General features: G+C 42.1%; 1 protein-coding gene across 2 annotated transcripts in view; it reads right to left on the bottom strand.

Annotated features, from left to right (window-relative positions):
• Positions 1–20,617, bottom strand: part of Ostf1 (osteoclast stimulating factor 1) — a 50,451-nt gene that overhangs the window by 12,385 nt on the left and 17,449 nt on the right. For both annotated transcript variants that reach the window (XM_005063777.4, XM_021225461.2), the window contains exons 2-3: positions 9,709–9,755; positions 2,184–2,234 (exon numbers count right to left, since the gene is read on the bottom strand). In XM_005063777.4, the coding sequence (XP_005063834.1) occupies positions 2,184–2,234; positions 9,709–9,755 (98 nt within the window). The remainder of the gene's footprint in view (positions 1–2,183; positions 2,235–9,708; positions 9,756–20,617) is intronic.

Below are 20,617 nucleotides of genomic sequence, written 5' to 3'. Positions count from 1 at the left end.
CTTTGATAAACTCTTATGTTCAGCCACATTTTCTAAAATTTCTTTGTGTTTTATCTCCACTTTTGGGTAACGGTTTATCAAAGAGAACCTATATAGAAGCAGAAAGAACAACATGATAGCATTTCCTAACTTCATGACTCACTGCTTGTGACCAATACTACCCACCACCCATCATATTTTCCCCTTGGATTACCAGGGTTAGTGATAGGTAGTGTAATTTTTACTCTGTAAAATCAGAATATGTATCTGAAAGATAAATAATTTTCAAAGGCAACTGTGACACCATTACCACAGTTTCAAACTTTTCCCCAATAATATCTAAGTTAAAACTCAAAATTCCGAATGGCCCACATTTTGAGATTTCAAATAAGGACCACATAGGACAACTAATTTCACTTTTATTTTATGGGTTCCCCCTTCATTCTTTTCTTTGTTAGTTTTGTTGTTGTTTTTTAGCTCTTGATATATTTTTTATATATACATGAATATATGTGTGTATATATGTACATATGTATGTATATATACATATATTTGAAGGAACAATTTATTTCTTCTGTAGACACTGGAACAGTCTGGATTTTGCCTGTTGTAAACCTATGCTATCGTTAAACACACACCCCTTTTCCATGCACTACCCATGAGTTGCTTTTGAGTTCGAAAAGCATAAGCAGATTCAGCCGCACATTTTTGTGAAAGCTATTGCATGGGTGGTATTGATTTCCCCAATCAGGAAACATACAAGGCAAGGCTGCCTCTGTAGGAATGTAGCTGCTGTCAATCACAGGGGTTGCAGAATGGGGTGTTTTTCCATTTAAATAAGTAGCATGTCTCTTTAAAGAGTCACTTTCTCTTACCAACTCTTGGATCATTCAAGATAAAGTTCAGGAAGAAAGGAGAGAGTAAGTATTGACTCCTTTCTTTACCAGATGTCAGAATAAACACCCTCATTCCAGAGCCGTTCCTCACAGAACCAATGAAACCTGTTTTCAGGTAACATTAGGGAACCACAAACTTAAACAGCGTTTCGGTCCTTGAGAGCTGTTACCCTCCCTGATTAACGCTCAAATGGGCCCTGTCTCAGGGCAGTACATACTGCTTTCCTTGTCACTCCAGTGTGGTGGCCCTTGCAGTCTTCTGAAGCTGCCTTCTATTCCAGTCACAAGATGGTCACTCTATCCTGGACATTTAATGAACCAGAGCTAGTACTAGTCATTTCTCAAAGGGGCCTCGTGCCTTTCAATGAGAGTAATATATTATTACCACATTGTCCATTTTCTAAGGTCCCCTTCAAAGATAAAATGTGATGTTTTTCTGATTCAAATGAAGGATTTCTGTGTTTCTCCTTCGTGTTACTGACACCTAGGCATCCTCCTCCTCCCCCCATGCTGAGAACCCACAATGGACAGGAGTGACTCGATGACTCATCTGCCCTCAAAGGCCACACACAGAAGCCTCAGAGCACTCCGGTCAAGATGAGCACTCTTGGGTTTTTATTTATTTATTTATTTGTTGGCATTCTGTTCCATTCTTTATAGTCACTACAAACTTCCAAGTCTTACTGAGAGGTAACACTTTTGACTCTGTGTGACTGAGCTAACTGCCAGAGTATGATTAGAGTCATCTGGTTCACTCTGTTCTTAATTTTTAGGGACTACTTTTAATTATTTAATTTTACAGCCACATAAAAAGTTTGTATGCTTCCAAAGTCAAACTTTTAAAACAAATTATAATTTGAAAAATCTATTTTCCCTTCCTTCAGATAGAGAAGACTAATTTATAAGTCATATTTTGCAACTTTTTCTCTATTTTCAATGTCAGAAAATAGAAGCACATTTATGTCTCTCACCCTTTCTTAGCCAAGTAAGGCATAATATATGCATTTTTTAATCTTGCTTTATTCCACTTGAATTACATCAGAATAGTATATGACAGAGATTCTCATTCCTTTGTATGGTTGCAGAGTTCTATCTGTGGCCACAACAAAGCTTATTCAACTATTTCCTGCTGATGAACAAAATGACTCCTGTCAATGATATGTTACTGCAAATGTGTCTGCATATATACCTCTATGTAAATATGCACTTAAAATAACTGACAATATTATAGCTACATATAACAGTGGAGTCCCATGTTGATGCATCTGTAGTATGCATATAGTAGTATAGGACATTAGGTGGGCTTACCATGTCAGTGATGTAGATAATATCTCCTTCTTCAAAGTACAGTTCATCTGGCTAGAAGGAAAAAAACAAACATACATTAACTCCATGCGATTTTTTTTCCTATCTTAGAATACAATGATTTTTTTTTTCATTTTTAAATTTTAAATCCCGAAGTACTCTTATAGACAATATTACTTCTATATTAACATCAATAAATAAACTATACAACAAGATTTGCAGTAAATTAATACTTGAAGTCTAAAGCTGGCTTTGTCCCATGATGAAGGTTGTCAGAGAACTGTGCATAATAAGAGTTTCTAGGGTTAGAGAGATGGCTCAGAGGTTAAGAGCATTGACTGTTCTTCCAGAGTTCAATTCTCAGCAACCACATAATGGCTCACAACCATCTGTAATGAGATTGGGTGTCCTCTTCTGGTATGCAGGGATATATGCAGGCAGAACACTGTATACAGAATAAATAAATAAATCTTTTTAAAAAAAGTTTCTAACACTTTTTATATCCTTCCATCACTAAGCAAAGGATTTTCACACCAGCACAGAGTACTGGTAAAACTTTTCACTCTTAGAAATTATGGTAGATGATATACACGCATTCGTTATGTAACATATGTGTGATATATACACACATGTATATGTATGTATGTGAACAAATGTCTAAAATTAAGACCATGAAAAATATTTGCTTATCTTCAGAAAGGTATTCATGCTCAGAGAGAATGAGTGTTTCTCATACATGACTATTAATATGTAATTCAGCATTGATAGCCTAAAGAGCTAAAATACAAGAAGTCATCCAGAAACACTAGCAACTCCAGGAGCTAACTTCATAGCTAGTACCCCCACTCTGGCCTGACCCATCAAGTGCCCTGCAAACTCTCTAAAGACAGTTAAGCACTTGGTTACTTCTGGTAGACAGATAACACCATGATTTTCTGAGTAGGCAGGAAGCACAATACCCACTGAAAGAGAATCTCAGAATATTGAAAGAGTCAAGAAAATGCCAAGCACAGACACAGGATGCAATGACGATGCATAAAATATTCACAGGAAATTTCCAACTTTGTTGCTATTACCAAGCATACTTTTATAATACTAGTAAGACAATTCCTAGGGGGAAAAAAGACTTTATTTCTGCCTATTCCACACATACAATAAAAATTATACTAGTGGAAAAAATTATTTCGTCCATTTATTCCCCCCGAGTGTTTTCCCCCCTCTCAGGAGCAGACTGGGATGGGTATATATGACTCTGCCCTGGATTTCATTTCAAATCTGATCCATACTACTAAAACCGAATATAAACAAAAGACTGCTGGCAACTGCATCATGCTTGAAGCAACCACAATATGAAGTCAGATGAAACATTCACCATCTATATAACTTAGTGAATAGTGACTGATGGCATCCCCAAAATGGCTGATTTCCTTCAACGGCAACTTCCTAAAGCATTTATTACCTTTACACCTTGATTTGCAGAGACCAGATTTACAGCAGAAGCTACACAAAACTAGTTAAATCCACTGTAACTTTATTTGAAATAATATTCAGGAGGAGAGAAACAGAAGACCTCTGAGATTTTTCTCTAGCCATTGTTTTGAAGATGGATGACCAATATTACTTTCAATTCGCCCCAGACATAGAAAGTGATTAGAGAAACAATTTCCTTTAACACTAGCTGCAAACGGGATCCCCTCAGAGACACTTAAGAGGGTCCCACATTCATCACTGCAGGCCAGCACTGAACACAGTGGCCATCTCAGAACATTACAGTGGTATTTTATCATCACTTGACTGTCTCTACTTAGAAAGTACCAAGGCATGGGAAGAAAGGGGAGGAAGGAGGAACTTACAATGGGTGTGTGGGGGGTGTGGCCAGATGTGAACCGCAGCCACTTCTGTGATGATTGCACTTCCTGGAGTTCTACAAGGGTCGGATGTGCCCATCCCACATTAGAGAAGCCCTGGGCCATTTCTATTCTGTACCTGTCTCCTCACAGCCCACAGTGAGCCCTCTTCAATTAGTGCCTTGCAGAAGCCAAGGAACTACCTTTCCCTATCGCTTAGTCTCCTTCAAAAGTCATTTCTGCCTAAATTCTCATTTAGTAAGATCACTCACCTGTGAAACAAACAAAAACATATGAAAAAATCTCTGCCCAAAAAAAGCCCAAAATACACAACAGGCATATGTGTACATATATGCACACATATCAAATCTCTGATTACTGCTCCTTATGAACTGAGTAATGAGTTGAGAAATGAGAAGTGGCCCCTTCTTAGGCACAGGGTTATACTCTGAGGCAGTAAAAACATTTTGGAACCTGGTAAAGGAAGTAGTTGTTCACCAAGGCAACTGAATTAATCTCATTCAATTGTTGGCTTTAAAGTGGTCAATTTTATGTTGTGAGTTTTGCCTCAATTTTAAAAACAGACAAAACTCTCAGCATCTTTTAGGCAACCCTTTTATTTTGTGACTTGGCAAAGGGAATCATTTGGAAAATGTCACTAAGCTGAGTCATCTGATGACTTCACAGTGCTAACTCAGCTTTAAATGAAAGAAGCTGTTCTATACAGGCAAATGCACATCCCCACCCCTCCACCTGTCTGTTGATCAATGAGACAACAACCAGTAGCCAATCAGAGAGAAAATGGTCTAGCCATTTTATAAGTTTGGTGTTTGGAGTTTTTGTTGTTGTTTGTATTGTTTTTGAGACTGGGTTTTACTGTGTAGCCCTGGCTGTCCTGGAACTCACTCTGTAGACCTGCCTCTGACACACAAGTGTTGGGATTAAAAGCATGCACTACCACTACCCAGCCATTTTATTAGTTTTTATAGTTTGTTTTCCTTTAGTAGCTCTCAGGTACAATGCTTCCTACACAGTATGGTCTTCTAGAATGGCAAAATAAAGGGGTGGGCTTTCCTAGCCTGGCTAAAGGGATGGTTTATGAAATTCTTGACACTGCTGGGGACAGTACAGTCAATATGGTAACATTAGGGCTTAAGATCATACATTACCTAAAAGAATCACATTTTCCATTAAAAACCCACAACCGACCACTTAATGTAAACTGTTCAAGGAGGATGAACTCTTTTACACTCCTGGCATTGTATTCATGCAAGAAAAATGGTGACCCAATGATGCCATGAGCACACCACTACATCCAGCTTGTTCTCTGGTTTTTAATTCTCTCATCTCTCCTTGAAGAATGACAAGGTATTAAAACAAAGAAGTGAGCTAGGCACGGTGACTCATGCCTTTAGTCCCAGCACTCAGGAGGCTAAGGCAGGAGGACTGCTCTAAGCTCAAGTACCGAGTGCAAATGTACATTCTCATTTCTATTCTATATATATTCTGGGTAACAGTCCCAAAGCAGTAATTTTATTGGTTTATGCAAATATATGGTTTTTTAAGCTTAGAAAAACTAATATACTTCTGATTTTTTTTTTAGATTTGGTAACCTAAACATACAAAATTAGCCAAAGGGAAAATAAATTTTCATGAATTTTTTTCATTTCTTATTTTATAATAGTTACTTATATGCCATGAATTTGTCAGGACCTTTGCAAACAGTAATTTAATTCTCCCCAACAATACTTAAGAGTAGGGCCTTTCTTACTGCCATATTAAAGATGAGATTTTCACACAGCATGTGATATCCAGACTATGGAGGCCCAACTCCTAACCCCAGCTTTTGTTTTGTTTTGGTTTGTTTTTTGTTTGTTTGTTTGTTTTGTTTTTCTCAAAGAAACATCACACATCTCATCACTGGTCATCATGATATCATGGCATAGTCCAATGATGGCGAACATTGGAAAGCATTCCTCATCCTAACTCCTCTATAATGCAGGACAACAATATCGAAAACAGTCCTTTTCCCATGCAAACTATGCTTGACCTCATTGGGTCCTCGCAAAAACCTACCAGGTAGAACTGGGTCATGGCATCTCTGTGTAGCAAGCAGATACAGAAAGGCTTGAAGATCACAGCAAGGAGCATGGCTGGGATCTTATCTCTGCTTTTGGATCCCCATTCTAGACCTCCTTTTCACATTATAACCTAGGTCAACCAAGGAAGCCTTGTATGACCAAGCAGGTCCATCTGGTTTTCCTTCAGAAGCCGACACTCCTCAGGCACACTATTTGTTCCTCCCAGTGAACATGCTTTTACACTAGTCCATCCAGTTGAGGCAGGTGTCTGTGTGACACTTCATCCAAATGGGGGCTGGGGTGGGGGGAATTAGACTCACAGAAGGACGAGTGATACCAGAAATACCTTTCCTAGAAGCAAGAGATAATCAAGAGCCACAACTGCCTTGCTCTACCCAGCCAATACATTACCAGAACTAGAGCTGGCTGTCATTCTCACTGTCTCCTGGGGTATACGTTGTTAAAAGCAAAACCATAGCCTTTTAGACTGTTGTATATGCAAGCAAAGGATTCCTAGCTTCCAGCTGAGCTGTCAGTATTTCCAGGTCACAATGTTTTAAAGAGGTAATTGGTACACTATAAACCAGCATGGGTTATGAGCTCAGCCTACTATATCTGCAGTGCAGGGTATACTTGCTATGCCAAGCATACGGTATGGGAAGACTTCGAGTATTGTGACCTCAGTATACTGAGAGATGTGTTCAGAATGTGGGGCTTGTGGTGTGCTGTGTACTTGGTGTGCTATGCACTCGGCTGTATATTCAGTGTGTTCTGTAGTGTGCTGTGAACTCAGTGTGCTGAGTATAAGGTGTGTTACATCCTCAGTGTGCTGTGTTCTCAGTGTGCTGTGCCCAGGGCATGCTGAATAAACGGTGTGCTGTGCATGTGGTATACTCAATGTGTGGTTGCTGAGCCTGCACTGTGCTGCGTGGCACAGTGTGCTGAGGATCCTGTGTGCTGTGCTGTGGTGTCCTTGTGTCGCGGTGTGTGTGCCTTGAGCGCGACATGCTGAGTGCTCAGTGTGCTGTGTGTCCATACAAAGACGATGACTACCTGCTACAGGGGGACAAACTATTTTCCCAGCATTGTCCAAGAGACAGGTTCATGCACTCCCAAAAGTAAATAAACGTCTGGGAGGATGTTCACATTCAGTAACAGGTAAAAGAAGGCCTGTGTGAGCTGGTGGCCTCCTGTTCACTAGATTAGATACTTTAGTACCTAGAATGATGGAAGGAAGAACGTGAAGGAGTGTGGGGATGACAGGATGTGGGATGGCCACCAACAACGGGGACAAAGATTACGTAATCTCCAGGTCACAAGCAGCAAAAGAGGCAGGACAAATCAGAAAGCATAGCACAGGCTCTGAACCTGGCTTCTGCTCCCATGATGCGACCTGTCTGTACAATACTGTGCCTAAGCAGGTCACAGTAAGAGGCACCCACTTCTAGTGGGAGTGCTCAGCGCAGTACTTGTGGAATGACAAACAGTACACATGAGCATAGAGGACGCAAAACCAGGGGTCCAGAGAAGGTATAGAAATGGGCTCGACTGATACAGGAAGGAGGAGGGGTAGGGGCCGGGGCTTCTACACCAAGAGGACCACATGGTGAAACACAGATGTGCAGCAGATGGTGGACTGAAACCGCACACTGGAAACATTAACCTAGCAGGGAACGCAAGCAGAATAGAGAAGCATGAGTCATACTGGAAGTAAGGAAAGGCAAAAGGTCAGGATAAGCCACGTAGCAGAGGAGGTCAGTGATAAAGGACAACAGTGACCCAGCTAGGGACACCTGGGGAGAGCAGCAAAAGTGTCAAGAGTCACTTCGGTCTCTACCCCCAGGGAACATAGGTCTCATTCTAGAGGAGGCTTGTGTGGCCTCATGCTTGTAGGATCTAGAGGAGCAACTGACGATACTGTAAGTTCTCCTCCACAATTATCCTCCTTGGGCGACCCTGGTCCCATCAGAGATGTCCCTGTAAACAAAGGTAAAGATGACTCTGGGCTCAGCCACTCTACCTGTCACGGCCTTTTGTGCTTCCTCCCTAGTCCTGGGCGGCTGTCCCAATCCCCAGCACCCCAGAATGTGACTGTCCTCAGAGATGGTGTGTGTGTGTGTGTGTGTGTGTGTGTGTGTGTGTGTGTGTGTGTGTGTGTGTGTACGTACTATTTTGTTTTGGGGGTTTGTTGAGACAGAATTTTGCTATGTAGCCCTGGTTGTCCTGGAACTTGCTCTGTAGATCAGGCTGGCCTTGAAACTCATCAAGATCTACCTGCCTCTACCTCTGCCTCTGCCGGTATTAAAGTTGTACTCCACTACCTCCCAGCCAGAGATGGGGTCTTAATATTGAGATGATTAAGATACAATGAGGGCTTCAAGGTAGACCCCAACCCAACCCAATTGGCATTCATGAAGACACTGGAACACCAACACGCCCAAGAAGAAATCATGTGAGAAAGTGACTAACTACAAGTCATTGTAACTGGCCTCAGAAGAAACCAGCTCTGCTGTCAACTCAAACTAGGGTTTCTGGCTTCCAGGATTATGAGGAATTTTATGTCTGTGGCTAAAATTCCAGGTCTGTGACTCTGCTACAGCAGCTTACTCTACAAACACTGTACCCTCCTCCTGTGGCAAGAGTAACAGCCCTCTTTACCCCAGAAGTCTGCTGTCTCTGAAGTCCTGGGAAAGCTCATCTGAGTATGCAGACTTGCACTGGTTGTTAATCACTGTCACCAGCTGATGACCACCGATGGACCTCAAATAGGAATCTTCTGTCAGGATTGCAGGATGGCTGTTGTGTAGAGCAGTGAACAGTATTCCCATGTTCCAATGAGGTTTAGAAAATGGCAGACTGTGATCTCCCAGCAGGCGCTGGGCCCGAGTGTGGATCAGTACTCAGAGTGGGAGAGACATGCAAATGATGACAGATGCTGTGGAGAACTATGGAGGGTGTCCGCTTTCCTTCCTGTTGCTGATAAAACACTCTGACCAAATGCAGCTGAGGGAGGGAGAGGACTGATGTGGCTTACATTTCTGTCACCCAGGGAAATCAGGACAGGAAGCCAAGCAGGAATTGTCAAAATCATGGAGTATGGTGCTTCCTGGCTCCCTCACGCTTAGCTAGATTTCTTATACGTCCTTCAGCTGCTATCCACAAGACTCAGCTAGTGTGTAGCACAGAACAGGAGCCCACTAAACCATGAGTGGGTGGGTGGACAGCAGGATCCAAAACAACAGAAAAATGTATGCAGAAGAGATAAAATAATTGCTCTGGGAGGTTGGCAGGAGGTGTGAGGATCAAGAAGAGGGTAAGAAAGGTTGGCAATCCACAGCAAAGCTAAGATTGGGGTCTCTATAGTTTAGATATGAGTGATTTGAAAACAGATGTCACCACACACAAGGAGAAAAACAATGTAAGGGAATCTATGACCTCCAAACTCAAGCCGTGCAAATCAACTGGGGGCTTAGTTCCACTCACTGGAGGAGAGCAATGGGGAGGGACAGAAAGTACAGACTACTTGGGCCAAAAGAGGTATCTAAATAAAGTTAACTTAGGTCGCTGTGTCAATTTTACAGTTTAAATCAGAATACTTACAGTCCTGGGTTCAAATGTATATAGCGCTCTGAAGACTTTAACTTGCCCTAAAAGAAGAAGAAAAAAAAATGTAATCAATTATTTTATTTCTAACTATTCTGAGTTGTTATCAATTTCCCCCACCCATCTGAATTCCCAAATTAAAAGTGGGTTTGGGAATGTTACAGTGGTCCTTAACCTTCCTAATGCTACCACCCTTTAACACAGTTTGTTATATTGTGGTGACCCCAACAATAAAATTATTCTTGTTGCTACTTCATAACTGTGATTTGGCTACAATTGTGGATCATAATGCAATATCTGTGTTTCCTGATGGTTTTAGATGACCCTGTGAAAGGGTCATCTGATTCCCCACACACACCCAAACGACCCAAGGTTGAAAACCACTGCTTTAGAGACAGTACCTTTTCCCCACAGGATGCATCTTTAAAATGTTTATTACGTGAATGCAACTGTAAGTAGCTTTATTTGATAGGAATTATAGATTTACACTGCATCTCTGCCCTAAGTAGACACAATCCTAAGAGTAATGTCAAGCTTAAAAGTATAAAGGTGATGGGTTGAGGGGGCTCAGCAGTTAAGACCACTTGTCTCTCTTCCAGAAGACCCAGAAGACCTCTGTAGAGGCTCACAACTGCCTACAACTCCATTCCAAGTGCTCTAACACCTTCTTCTGGTCTGTATAGGAACCCACATACACACAACATACACACACACACACACACACACACACACACACACACACATACACACAGAGAGAGAGAGAGAGAGATAAATGGATTATAAAATTGTCGTGGTACACACCAGAAAGCTCAGCACTCCAGGAGGCAGAGACTGACAGATCTCTTTGAGTTTGAGGTCAGCCTGGTCTACATAGCAAATTCCAGGTCACCCCGGGCTACTCAGAGAGACTCTGTCTCAAAATGCAATAAATAAATAAAACTTAACAAAAATTTAAATGTAAATGTGGTTAAAATTATTAAATCAATCCATTGGGACTTTATATTCTCAAAAAGAACAGAAAAATGGAGGAAAGAAAAGGAACATGTAAGAGCAATATCACCCCTCCATCCCACATACTCCTCAGCATACTGTAGCATCTGCACTGGCCCCATCCATCTGAAGGAAAGGGCCCAACTTCTTCAATTTCCCAGCATCTAATATAATATATATATATATATATTAAATTTAAATTCACAAAATTAATAAAAATTTAAGCTGTATTGGGTCTACAGCAAATAAGGGGGTATGTTTTATAAAATAAATAGGTTAAGAAGGAGACCAAAATAGAAGGGATATCTATTTTAAGCTTTGAGTCTCAAACTTCCTAATTCTGCAACCCTTTAACATAGTTCTTCATGTTGTGGTGACCCCCAACCACAAAATTATTTTTATTGCTACCATAACTGTAATTTTGCTCAAGTGTAATGTAAATATCTGTTTTCCTATGGTCTTAGGTGACCCCTGTGAAAGGGTCATTTGACCCCTAAATGGGTTGTGACCCACAGGTTGAGAACCACTGATTTAAAGGCTGGTAACACTTCAGTCCTGTTCTGGAAGATCTTTTAGAGATGACATCCAAACCAAGTCTATCATTCAAACTGGCCTCCAAGGTAGATAAGGAAGCTTGCTTCAGAGTACATATTTTTATCTTACACTCTTTTTTGTTGCTATTTGAACATATTTTATAATAGAGAACATAGTTTAATACAGATACCATCTGCAGCTACAAGCATGTTTACTGGTAGAATTTTTTTAAATCTCTGTTTAATACAACGTGGTACGATGACGATCTACTTTTGATGTTTCATCAACAGACTTCCAAGTGCACAGCACAGAGACCTGCATATGAGAGGCTTGAGAAATCCCTGCCGCAGAATGAGGAGTGTGGGGAAAGGCCAGTGCTGAAGCCAGTGCTCTAACAGTCTGCAAAGCAGCAGCAGCAGCAGCAGCAGCAGCAGCAGCAGCAAGGAAAAGAGCACTGTCTAATGCAACTCCACTCAGCCACAGAAAATCTGACCGTGCTAGCCACATGTACACACTGAGACATAAAATGGGGCTCGTGTGACCAAGGGACTACGTTTTAATATCATTTACTTTTAATGAAGTTAAACCGCCACACATGACTGGTGACCAGCATACTGAAGAATGTGAGACTAGAGAAAACAAGAATGAGTCTAATGTCCATTGGAGGGAACTACATTAAGTCAACCCCTGCTCATCAGCATGATAGAATCATTAAAAAGGAATGGTGCCAGTTAGGAAATCAGTCTACATGCCCATCAGTTGGTGGGTGGACTGATGAAGAAAATATAAGGGCTAGAGACATGGCTCAGTCAATAGAGTGTGTGCCTGGAAAATGTGAGAGCCCAAGTTTGTCCCTAGCACACATGTAAAAGAGCTGGGGGTGGGGGCTTGTTTTTGTAATCTTGGTATGGTATGGGAAAGGAAGAGACAGTCAGATTCCTGAAGCTAACTGGCCGGCCAGCCTAGCCAAAGCTGGAAGTTACAAGAAATATAAGATGGAGAGCAACTGAGGAAAATGCCCGACCACACACACACTTGAATGCACAAGTTCACACACAGACCTTGAACATCCCCACCATTATGGGGCCCTGCACATTCTAAATTACATTGCTGTTTACACTCATCTCACTAACACATGTAGCATTTTTAGAACGTGTGAAAATAGCAACCACACTCATTTGAAGCAGGGAAGGACATTCTTTGCTCTCAACGTACAACCAAGGGAGAGCAGTTCAGAGTCTCACGTGTCTTAGTGTGTCTACCAGAAAACCTCTGGAGTGGAGTGGCTCACACCTGGAGTTACTGCATTCAGAGGCTAAGGCAGGTCTGGCTTACATCCTGGGCTACACACATAGTAAAATCCAGGTCAGTCTGTACCAGAGAGTGAAGCCCTGTCTCAGAAAACCATTGGGGCTGGGAAAGTTCCTGCAAACAAGGTGTATGGCATAAGGAAGGACCCTTGAAGTTAAACACACACACACACACACACACACACACACACACACACACACACACACCACCACTCTTTGTGATCTGAATCCTTGTGCTGTGTCTCTCTGTTTTTTTCTTTTCTTTTTTTTTGGTTTTTCAAGACAAGAGTTTCTCTGTGTAGCTTTGGAGGCTGCCCTGGCAAGTTCTCTGTAGACCAGGCTGGCCTCAAATTCACAGAGATCTGCCCGCCTCTGCCTTCCGAGTGCTGGGGTTAAAGGTGTGCACTTCCATCACCCAACCTGTCTCTCTGTTTCTATAGAGAGAAAGTGACTAACTACCAGAAATAAATGTATTTTTTTTCTTGTTTTTGTTTGTTTGTTTGTTTGGAGACTCCATCCATTCCTCACAGCCCTCAGGGAGAAAGAAAGCATCACAAAGAGGAAGCCAGGTGTGATGGTGCCCACCTTTAATCCCAACACTTGCATCTCTGAGTGTGAGTCCAGACTGATGTACACAGCAAGTTCCAGAACTGCCTGAACTACAAAGAGGGAGCTGGTGCAAAAACAAGGCATGGGGGGAAACTGCCAGGGACGGTTTTCTGCAGAGCTGATTGTTCTCCGAAGGTGGAAATCAGTTATCTCAGTTACTTCAAACTTTCCAAAGAGCAAGGAAGCAGTCCATTGTGATCAACATCAACAATGAACTTTCTAGTTCCTTACAGATAAGGGTAAGGATGAAAGATGGAGATAATCCTGGAAACAAGATACAATGACTTTAATGGACTCAGATAAAACTCAATAAAAATTAAAGAATCTGAAAGTAAATACATGGTGACTGACTGAACCACTAATTTGCATAACCAAAGTTCTTTCAGTTTTGAGTAACATAAATACAGAACAGCAATTAAAATACATAATGCAGAACTCTATCTGTGAAATTCAGAAGACACTTTAACACGGGACACTATTTATTGCTTAATATTGGGGCATTTGCCTTTTACTCCATGTTCTAAAACATGAGGGCCCAAATTGAGTCAACTCAAAATGAAACAATGTAGCAGAAACATCCAGAGGCTAAGGCACCACAAAACTAGTAGACTGCTCACAACTTCAGGGCAACCATTTGAATATTTTGTTATAACAATTAATACTACTACATAATCCACTTGTCCCTCTGACACACTGAGTTCACCCTGAGCAGTGTTGCACAGACTGACTTCAGGCTTACAGCAGTGTCTAGGGAACAAGACCCTTCTTGCTGACATCCTGGCAGACACCCAACTACAGGGCATCGTGACAGATCAAGGGCACACCGTGATCAATTCCAAGTTTACTTAAGGCAGGCAAATGTCAAAGACTGTGCTGTTGTTCATGAGACACATGCTCTCTAAGGCTCATTGCTCATCATTTTCTCACACAAGCATGCTTACATATAACAAAGAGAGGCTTGGGAGTTTGGAGACTGTGCAAATGGCCTGAAATTGGGATTCATCAGACAGAAGGCCCCAGAAAGGACCCAACATAACCTGTCTGAAATGTGGGCTGCGTCTGGGAGCAGCCAGCAGCATCTGACTGGCCCTGCAGGAAGATTTGGTGGTCTCTGAGTTAAGCAGTTCTAGCCACCACCACTGGCCACAGCCACCATTTCTGAGGTCTCATTTTCCAGCCTTGCTCTTCCCTTTTCTCCCTAACTCCCTGCTGCAGCTAGGGAGGAGGAGGCCACCATTACCAGCCAAGTGCTGCCTCTTCCTCTGGAGGAAGGCTGGCCCAGACTTCAAAACGTGAAGGTCAAGGTCACAGAAGAGTAAAAGCTGAGGGAGGGGATCTGGTCTTTTACAGGCAGAGGAAAGGAAGCGTGGGCTTCTCCAGTGTTTATCTCTGTACCCTGGAACAAACACTTAGGTGACTTGGGATGTGTAAAAGAGAGCAAAACATGTCAAATCTATTATGTTAGTGAAGGACTGGCAGAGCTTCTCGTAACTGTATTTAGCTGGCATATACATAGACACAAAAAGAGTGAAAACAGAGGTGCCCTATAAAAGTTACCCTATCAAAACAATAAATAAATAAAAAGCCATGTCAGGTATAGTTATTTCTTTTGGAGTTGTTGGCTAGTGTCTTAGTTAGGGTGTCTATTAATGGAATAAAACGCTATGATCATAAGCAACTTGGAGGCAAGGGTTTGTTTATGTCACACTTCCACATCACAGTCCTTCACTGGAGGCAGTTCGGGCAGGAACTCAACAGAGCAGGATCTTGGAGGCAGGAGCTGATGCAGAGCCTGTGGAGGAGTGCTGCTTACGGGGTTGCTCTCCACTGCTTGCTCAACCTTTCTTACAGCTCCCAGAACCACCAGCCCAGGAGTGGCACCACCCAGGCAGCTAACTGGACCCTCTCACATCAATCATCAGTCAAGAAAACCCATCACCCTCTTGCCCACAGGCCACTCTCGGGTGGGTGAATTTTCTCAGTTGATATTCCTTCTTCCCACATAACTCTGGTTTGTGTCAAACTAACATAAAGCCAGCCATAGTAGCCAGTGAGGTCTTTTAGGCCCACAAATATTACAGGCTATTGCCAATGCTCTAGGTTATCATCTAGAACTTGGTGGTAAAACTTTATTACTAAACATAACACATACTTAAATCATAAAAACATTGCAAAATCAGGCAGTTGTTGACTTGGAAGGTTCTTCCTACATGCTAGCTTTCATAGTGCTAGAAGGCGCTGGTGAAGCCACTAGGGAAGAAAACCAGTATCAATGATACCCACTTATGAATTCAGCAAGTTACAACAATTGACTGGCCTAGAAGACATGCTCAGAAAATGGAATGCTATTAGCAATAAAAAGAAATGAGCTAACAAATCATGAAAAGATGGGGCAGACTTCAATGTATATTACTAAGTAAGAGAGATCAATCTAAGAAAGCCACATATCTTAATAATTCTAACTATGTGACTTTCTGGAAATGGGAAAACTATAGAAACAGCACAAAGATCAAAGGGAAGAAAAGGGGGAGCAAAATATTGCATTCATTTATACTATGGAATATTTGTTTAATGGTACAAATATGTGTTGCATTCTTTTATGTTGCATTTTTTGACCTCTGAAAAGCTGTGTTACTTTGCCTGGATTCATCTAATAAAGAGCTGAATGGCCAATAGCCAGGCAGGAGAGAGAAACAGGCAGGGTTTCCAGGCAGAGAGAATAAATAGAAGGAGAAAACTAAGTTCTGAAGAGAAGGAAGAGTGAGAAAAGGAGAAGGGAAGGATGCCAGGGGTCAGCCACCCTGCCCCATAATCATCCAAGAAGAATGAAAAAAAAAAGACACATAGAATAAAGAAAGATAAAAAGTCCAGAGGCAAAACATAGTTAATGAGAAATGGGATAAGTTAAGTTAAAAAAGCTGGCTAGAAACAAGCCAAGCTAGGGCCAGGCATTCATAAGTAAGAATAGGTATCCATGTATTTATTTGGGAGCTGGGTGGCAGGCCCCCAAAGAGTAAAAAATACAGGAAAAGTGATCCAATATCACATTCTGGAATAGACTACAGAAACTAATGCCACCACCAAGGACTTGAAGGATGTAGGATTAGTGGTTCTCACCACATCTCCCTTTAACTCTTTTTGGCCTGTGTAGAAGACAAGTGGATGGATTATGGAGCATGACAGTTGACTATCGAAAACATAATCAAGTAGTAATTCCAACTGCAGCTGAGATCCCAGATGTGATCTCCTTACAAACAGATTAACACATTTCCCAGCACTAGATCGTCAGGTATTTATCTAACAAATACTTTTTTAAAAAATATCTGACCATAAGGACCACAAGAAGTGATTTGCTTTTGACTGGCAAGGCCAGCAATACACTTTCACTGCCCTACCTCTCAAGGGTACATTAACTCTCTAGAGCTCTGTGTCTTAACTTGAAAGGATCTAGATCATTTGTCTCTTCCACAAAGTATTACACTGGTCCACTGTATTAACGACATTATGTTGACTGGACCAAGTGAGCAGGAAGCCACAAACACCTTGGACTTATTAGTAATGTCTACGTACATCATAGCATAGGAAACAAATCCATCCAAAGTTCAAGAGTATTCTACCTCAGTAAAATTTCTAGTTCTGTAGTGTGGAGTGTGTGTAGATATTCTAAGGTTAAGAATAAGTAGTTGTACCCAACCCCTCCTACTACCAAGAAGCACAAGGCTTAGAGGCCTGTTTGGATTTTGGAGGCAGCACATTCTTCACTTAGGTTTGTTTCTCTTGCCTATGTACCAAGTGACTCAGAATGATGCCAGCTTTGAGTGGGACCTGGAACAGGAGAGAGCTCTTTAACAGGCCCTGGTTGTTCTACTACTTAGACTATCTGATTGAGCAAACTAGACAGTACCTGAGGTGTCAGTAGCATACAAAGTAACTGTCTGGGGTCTTAAGCAGGCTGTTATTCATAAATCACAGCAGAGACTGAGTATTTTGAAGCAAGGCTCTATAACTGTCTGCTGTCTTGTCTACCTTGTAAAGACAGCAGCTCTTAACCTGCTACTAAACCTTAGTAGAAACTTGGGGGTGGGAGGACACCAAGTTACCATGAGACCTAATCTGAGTACTATCTGACCCACTAATCCAGCAATCCATTATCAAATGGAAGTAATATATCAGGCTCCAGTGGTACAATCAAGTTACATGAAGAAGCTGCCCAAATATCTAGGGTTTTTACTCATGTTAAAATGCCATTCTCAAGCACGCACTGATGGCTTCATTGAGTTTGCTCTATGATCAGCTGACTAAGAGTGACAAGACTAGGGCTTGATTTACTGATAGTTTATGCAGACACCACCCAGAAGAGGCAAGCTTCAGTGTTACCACCCCCTTCTGAGACAATCATGAAAGACACTGGAGTAAAGGAAGGTATTCATGGTGGGGAGAATTTCGGGCAGTACACATGATCTTAGGCTGACTTGGGTGCGGCTCCCACTGAGTGGTGGATCTACCGGCAACATAGATCAATAATGAGCCTTGATATGACATGGCTCCATTCCTTGGAAAGACCAGCCAGAAACATAATGGCAGGTTGGTTATACTTTCTTTGTGGAAAGGGCATTGCTTTGGCCTTACTTGGATGGATTCTTATTCTGGTTATGTAATATATCTGGAAAACTACCAACAGTGGTCTTATAGATGCCTTATCCACCATCATAGCATTCTAACATCATTTTATTTCCCACAGTATTGCTAGTGACCAAGGAACTCTCATGGTCAAAGAACTGCAACAGAGGGAATCATGGAATCCACTAGTCTTACCATGTTCCCCACCATACTAAAACAAATCACTTAAAATGGTGGAGGTGGAGCTGGGCGTTGGTGGTGCACGCCTTTAATCCCAGCACTCGGGAAGCAGAGGCAGGCAGATCTCTGTAAGTTCAAGGTCAGCCTGGTCTACAGAGCGAGTTTCAGGACAGCCTCCAAAGCAATGCAGAGAAACCCTGTCTCAAAAAACAAAAACAAGCAAAACAAAGAAAATGGTAGAGGTGGAATAGCCTTTTAAAGACACAGTTACAGTGTCAATGGTGGTAATAACATGGATGGCTGAGGCAGGGTTCTCTAAAAGACAATACATGCTTTGAATGAGCATCCAATACATGGTGCTTTCTCTCCTACATTCAGGATTCAAGGGCCCAGGAATTGGGAGTGGAATAGGGAATGGTACCACTCAACACTAAAAAGAAAATTGCTTCCTGTTCTTATGCTCTGCTTGTCTAGAAATTGGTACCAGAGAGTGGACTGTTGCTATGAGGAATCTGGCCATGTTGCTTTTAGGAGGAATTTGGCATCTTGAACTAAAAAGCAGCTGAATACTATAAGCCGGCTTAAAGAGCCGTCCACAGAGGAACCTAGAAGCCAGCTGTAGAGACAGCAGAGTGGGCCATGGAAGCCCAGCTCAAAGGTTTTCAGAGGGAAGCAAGGACTTTACCAGCAATGGGCTAGAGGCCATTCCTGTGGTATTTTGGTGGAAAATCTGGCTGAAAGTCTGCCCCTGTCCTAAGAACTTGCCTAATACTGGGAAAGTGATGCATTAATTTCCTTGGCAGAGGAAATTAATGGTGTGGCTATTATTGGTAACTTTTGTGTAGTCCACAATAAAAACGAGCGAGTAGGGCAAAATGTACGGTTTAGGGTGAAGAAAACAACAGGAAGACTTGAAGCTATAATTGTTAAGTATTAGAGAGGCCTACTCTGGACTGGAGCAAAAGAAGGGTGTCCTCAGGCAACATCCGACTCGCTAAGCTTCCAACCTGCAAAAGAGAGCTGAGGCATCTTCTCCTCATAGCAACTAAATAAACACTCTGCAATCAATGTGATCCAAGGCAGGGTGGCATCCATTCTATGCTAGCAGCCGAACTTGGTAGTGTAGTCCATATCTACTTGATACTGGCTTTAGAGGCATGAAGGTTTGCAAGAATGAGGGGTAGTGGATTCTTTCTCCATGGCTTCAGAGAGCTGCTGAGGCCGGTCAGTATATAAGAAGGGAAGTTTTGCATGACGACCCTGAGAGGGCAAGAGGCTGTGAAAAGTCATTGTGTAAAACCATCAAGTGAAGCATGAGTTGCAGAAGAGAGCCAAAGATACTGGAGATGCCAAAGCATGAATCATCTGCCAAGCAGAGCTGCATAGGGAACAGAGTCAGCCCAAGATCGAGAGATACTTTGTAGGCAGCAAAGCTAGAGGGGCAGGGCCTTTAATCTAAGTCCTTTAAGATTAAAGTAGCAGACATTGGCCATGGGGCTGCAGGATTTGATATCTGCACTGCTGGGTTCGGGTCTTGCTTTGGTTCAGTATTTCTTCACTATGACCCCATTCCTCTCTTCTAGAATGGCAATGAATATTCTCTGCTATTATACTGTGGAAGCATATTATCATACTATTATACTTTTTTTTAACTTTACAGGGGTTTACAATTAAGAGATTGCCTTGAGTCTTGGGAGAGACTCAGTGTTGAGTGTGTGAAAAACTATGGAGACTTTTCAATTTGAGCTAAATGCATTTTGTGTTATGCCTTGACCATAAGCCTATGGGGGCCAGGGAATTGAATATGGTGGTGAGTGAGAATGACCCCCACAGTCTCAAGCATTCTATGATTTGTGGAGCCATTTAGGGAAATTTCGGTGGTGTAGTCTTGTCAGAAGTCCATCACTGAGGGGTAGGCATTATGATTAAAAACTTGCCACTTCCAGTTTGCTCCCTGCCCCATGGTGTGATTAAGGATGTGACTCTCCGCTTCCTGCTCCAGATGCTATGCTTGCTGATAACTGCCATGCCTCCCACCCCACTCCCATGTGGACTCTTACTCCCCAGAACCATAACCCCAACCTAAGCTCTTCCTCTTTTGGCTGCCTTTGTCATAGGATTTTGTCACAGAAACAGAAAATACAGTGTGGGGGGGGGGTTGCAAGATATTTGATCATACTGTGACACTCCTAGACTGTGTCAAAGTTAACTTTGAATCAGGAGGCAGTGTCAGCAATGAACTCTGCAGTGAAGCCAGGAATATGGATAAGGAAGATGAACGGGAAGGAGAAGGGAGGGGCTTGGAATTCATGTGCTCTTTTTAATCTGGGATATGTGGGGAGAAGGGGCACTGGCTAGCTGGGTCCCTCCCTCTGCTTCTTTGATCAATCAGGTTTTTCACCCCAATATCTAACTCTAGAGTTTTTATTGGTAATAGAACAATTTATCAAAACACAACAGGTGGAAACTAAACTGCTAACAACAGTTCAGAGGCTATGCATGAGGGCTGAAAAGGGATAGGCAAGAAATCTTTGTTCCTTGCACTCGATCTCCTGGGAATTTAAGACTTCCCTAAAAACAAGTTTGGAATTCCAGAACACTTAGGATTTTGAATGTTCAGCTTAGTGATGTTCAACCACTAAAACTCTTAGGTGTACAACAAG

Source organism: Mesocricetus auratus, unplaced genomic scaffold (genome assembly GCF_017639785.1).
Source record: "Mesocricetus auratus isolate SY011 unplaced genomic scaffold, BCM_Maur_2.0 Super-Scaffold_4256, whole genome shotgun sequence".
Classification (NCBI taxonomy): domain Eukaryota; kingdom Metazoa; phylum Chordata; class Mammalia; order Rodentia; family Cricetidae; genus Mesocricetus; species Mesocricetus auratus.
This window is presented reverse-complemented; position numbering and strand designations above follow the sequence as displayed.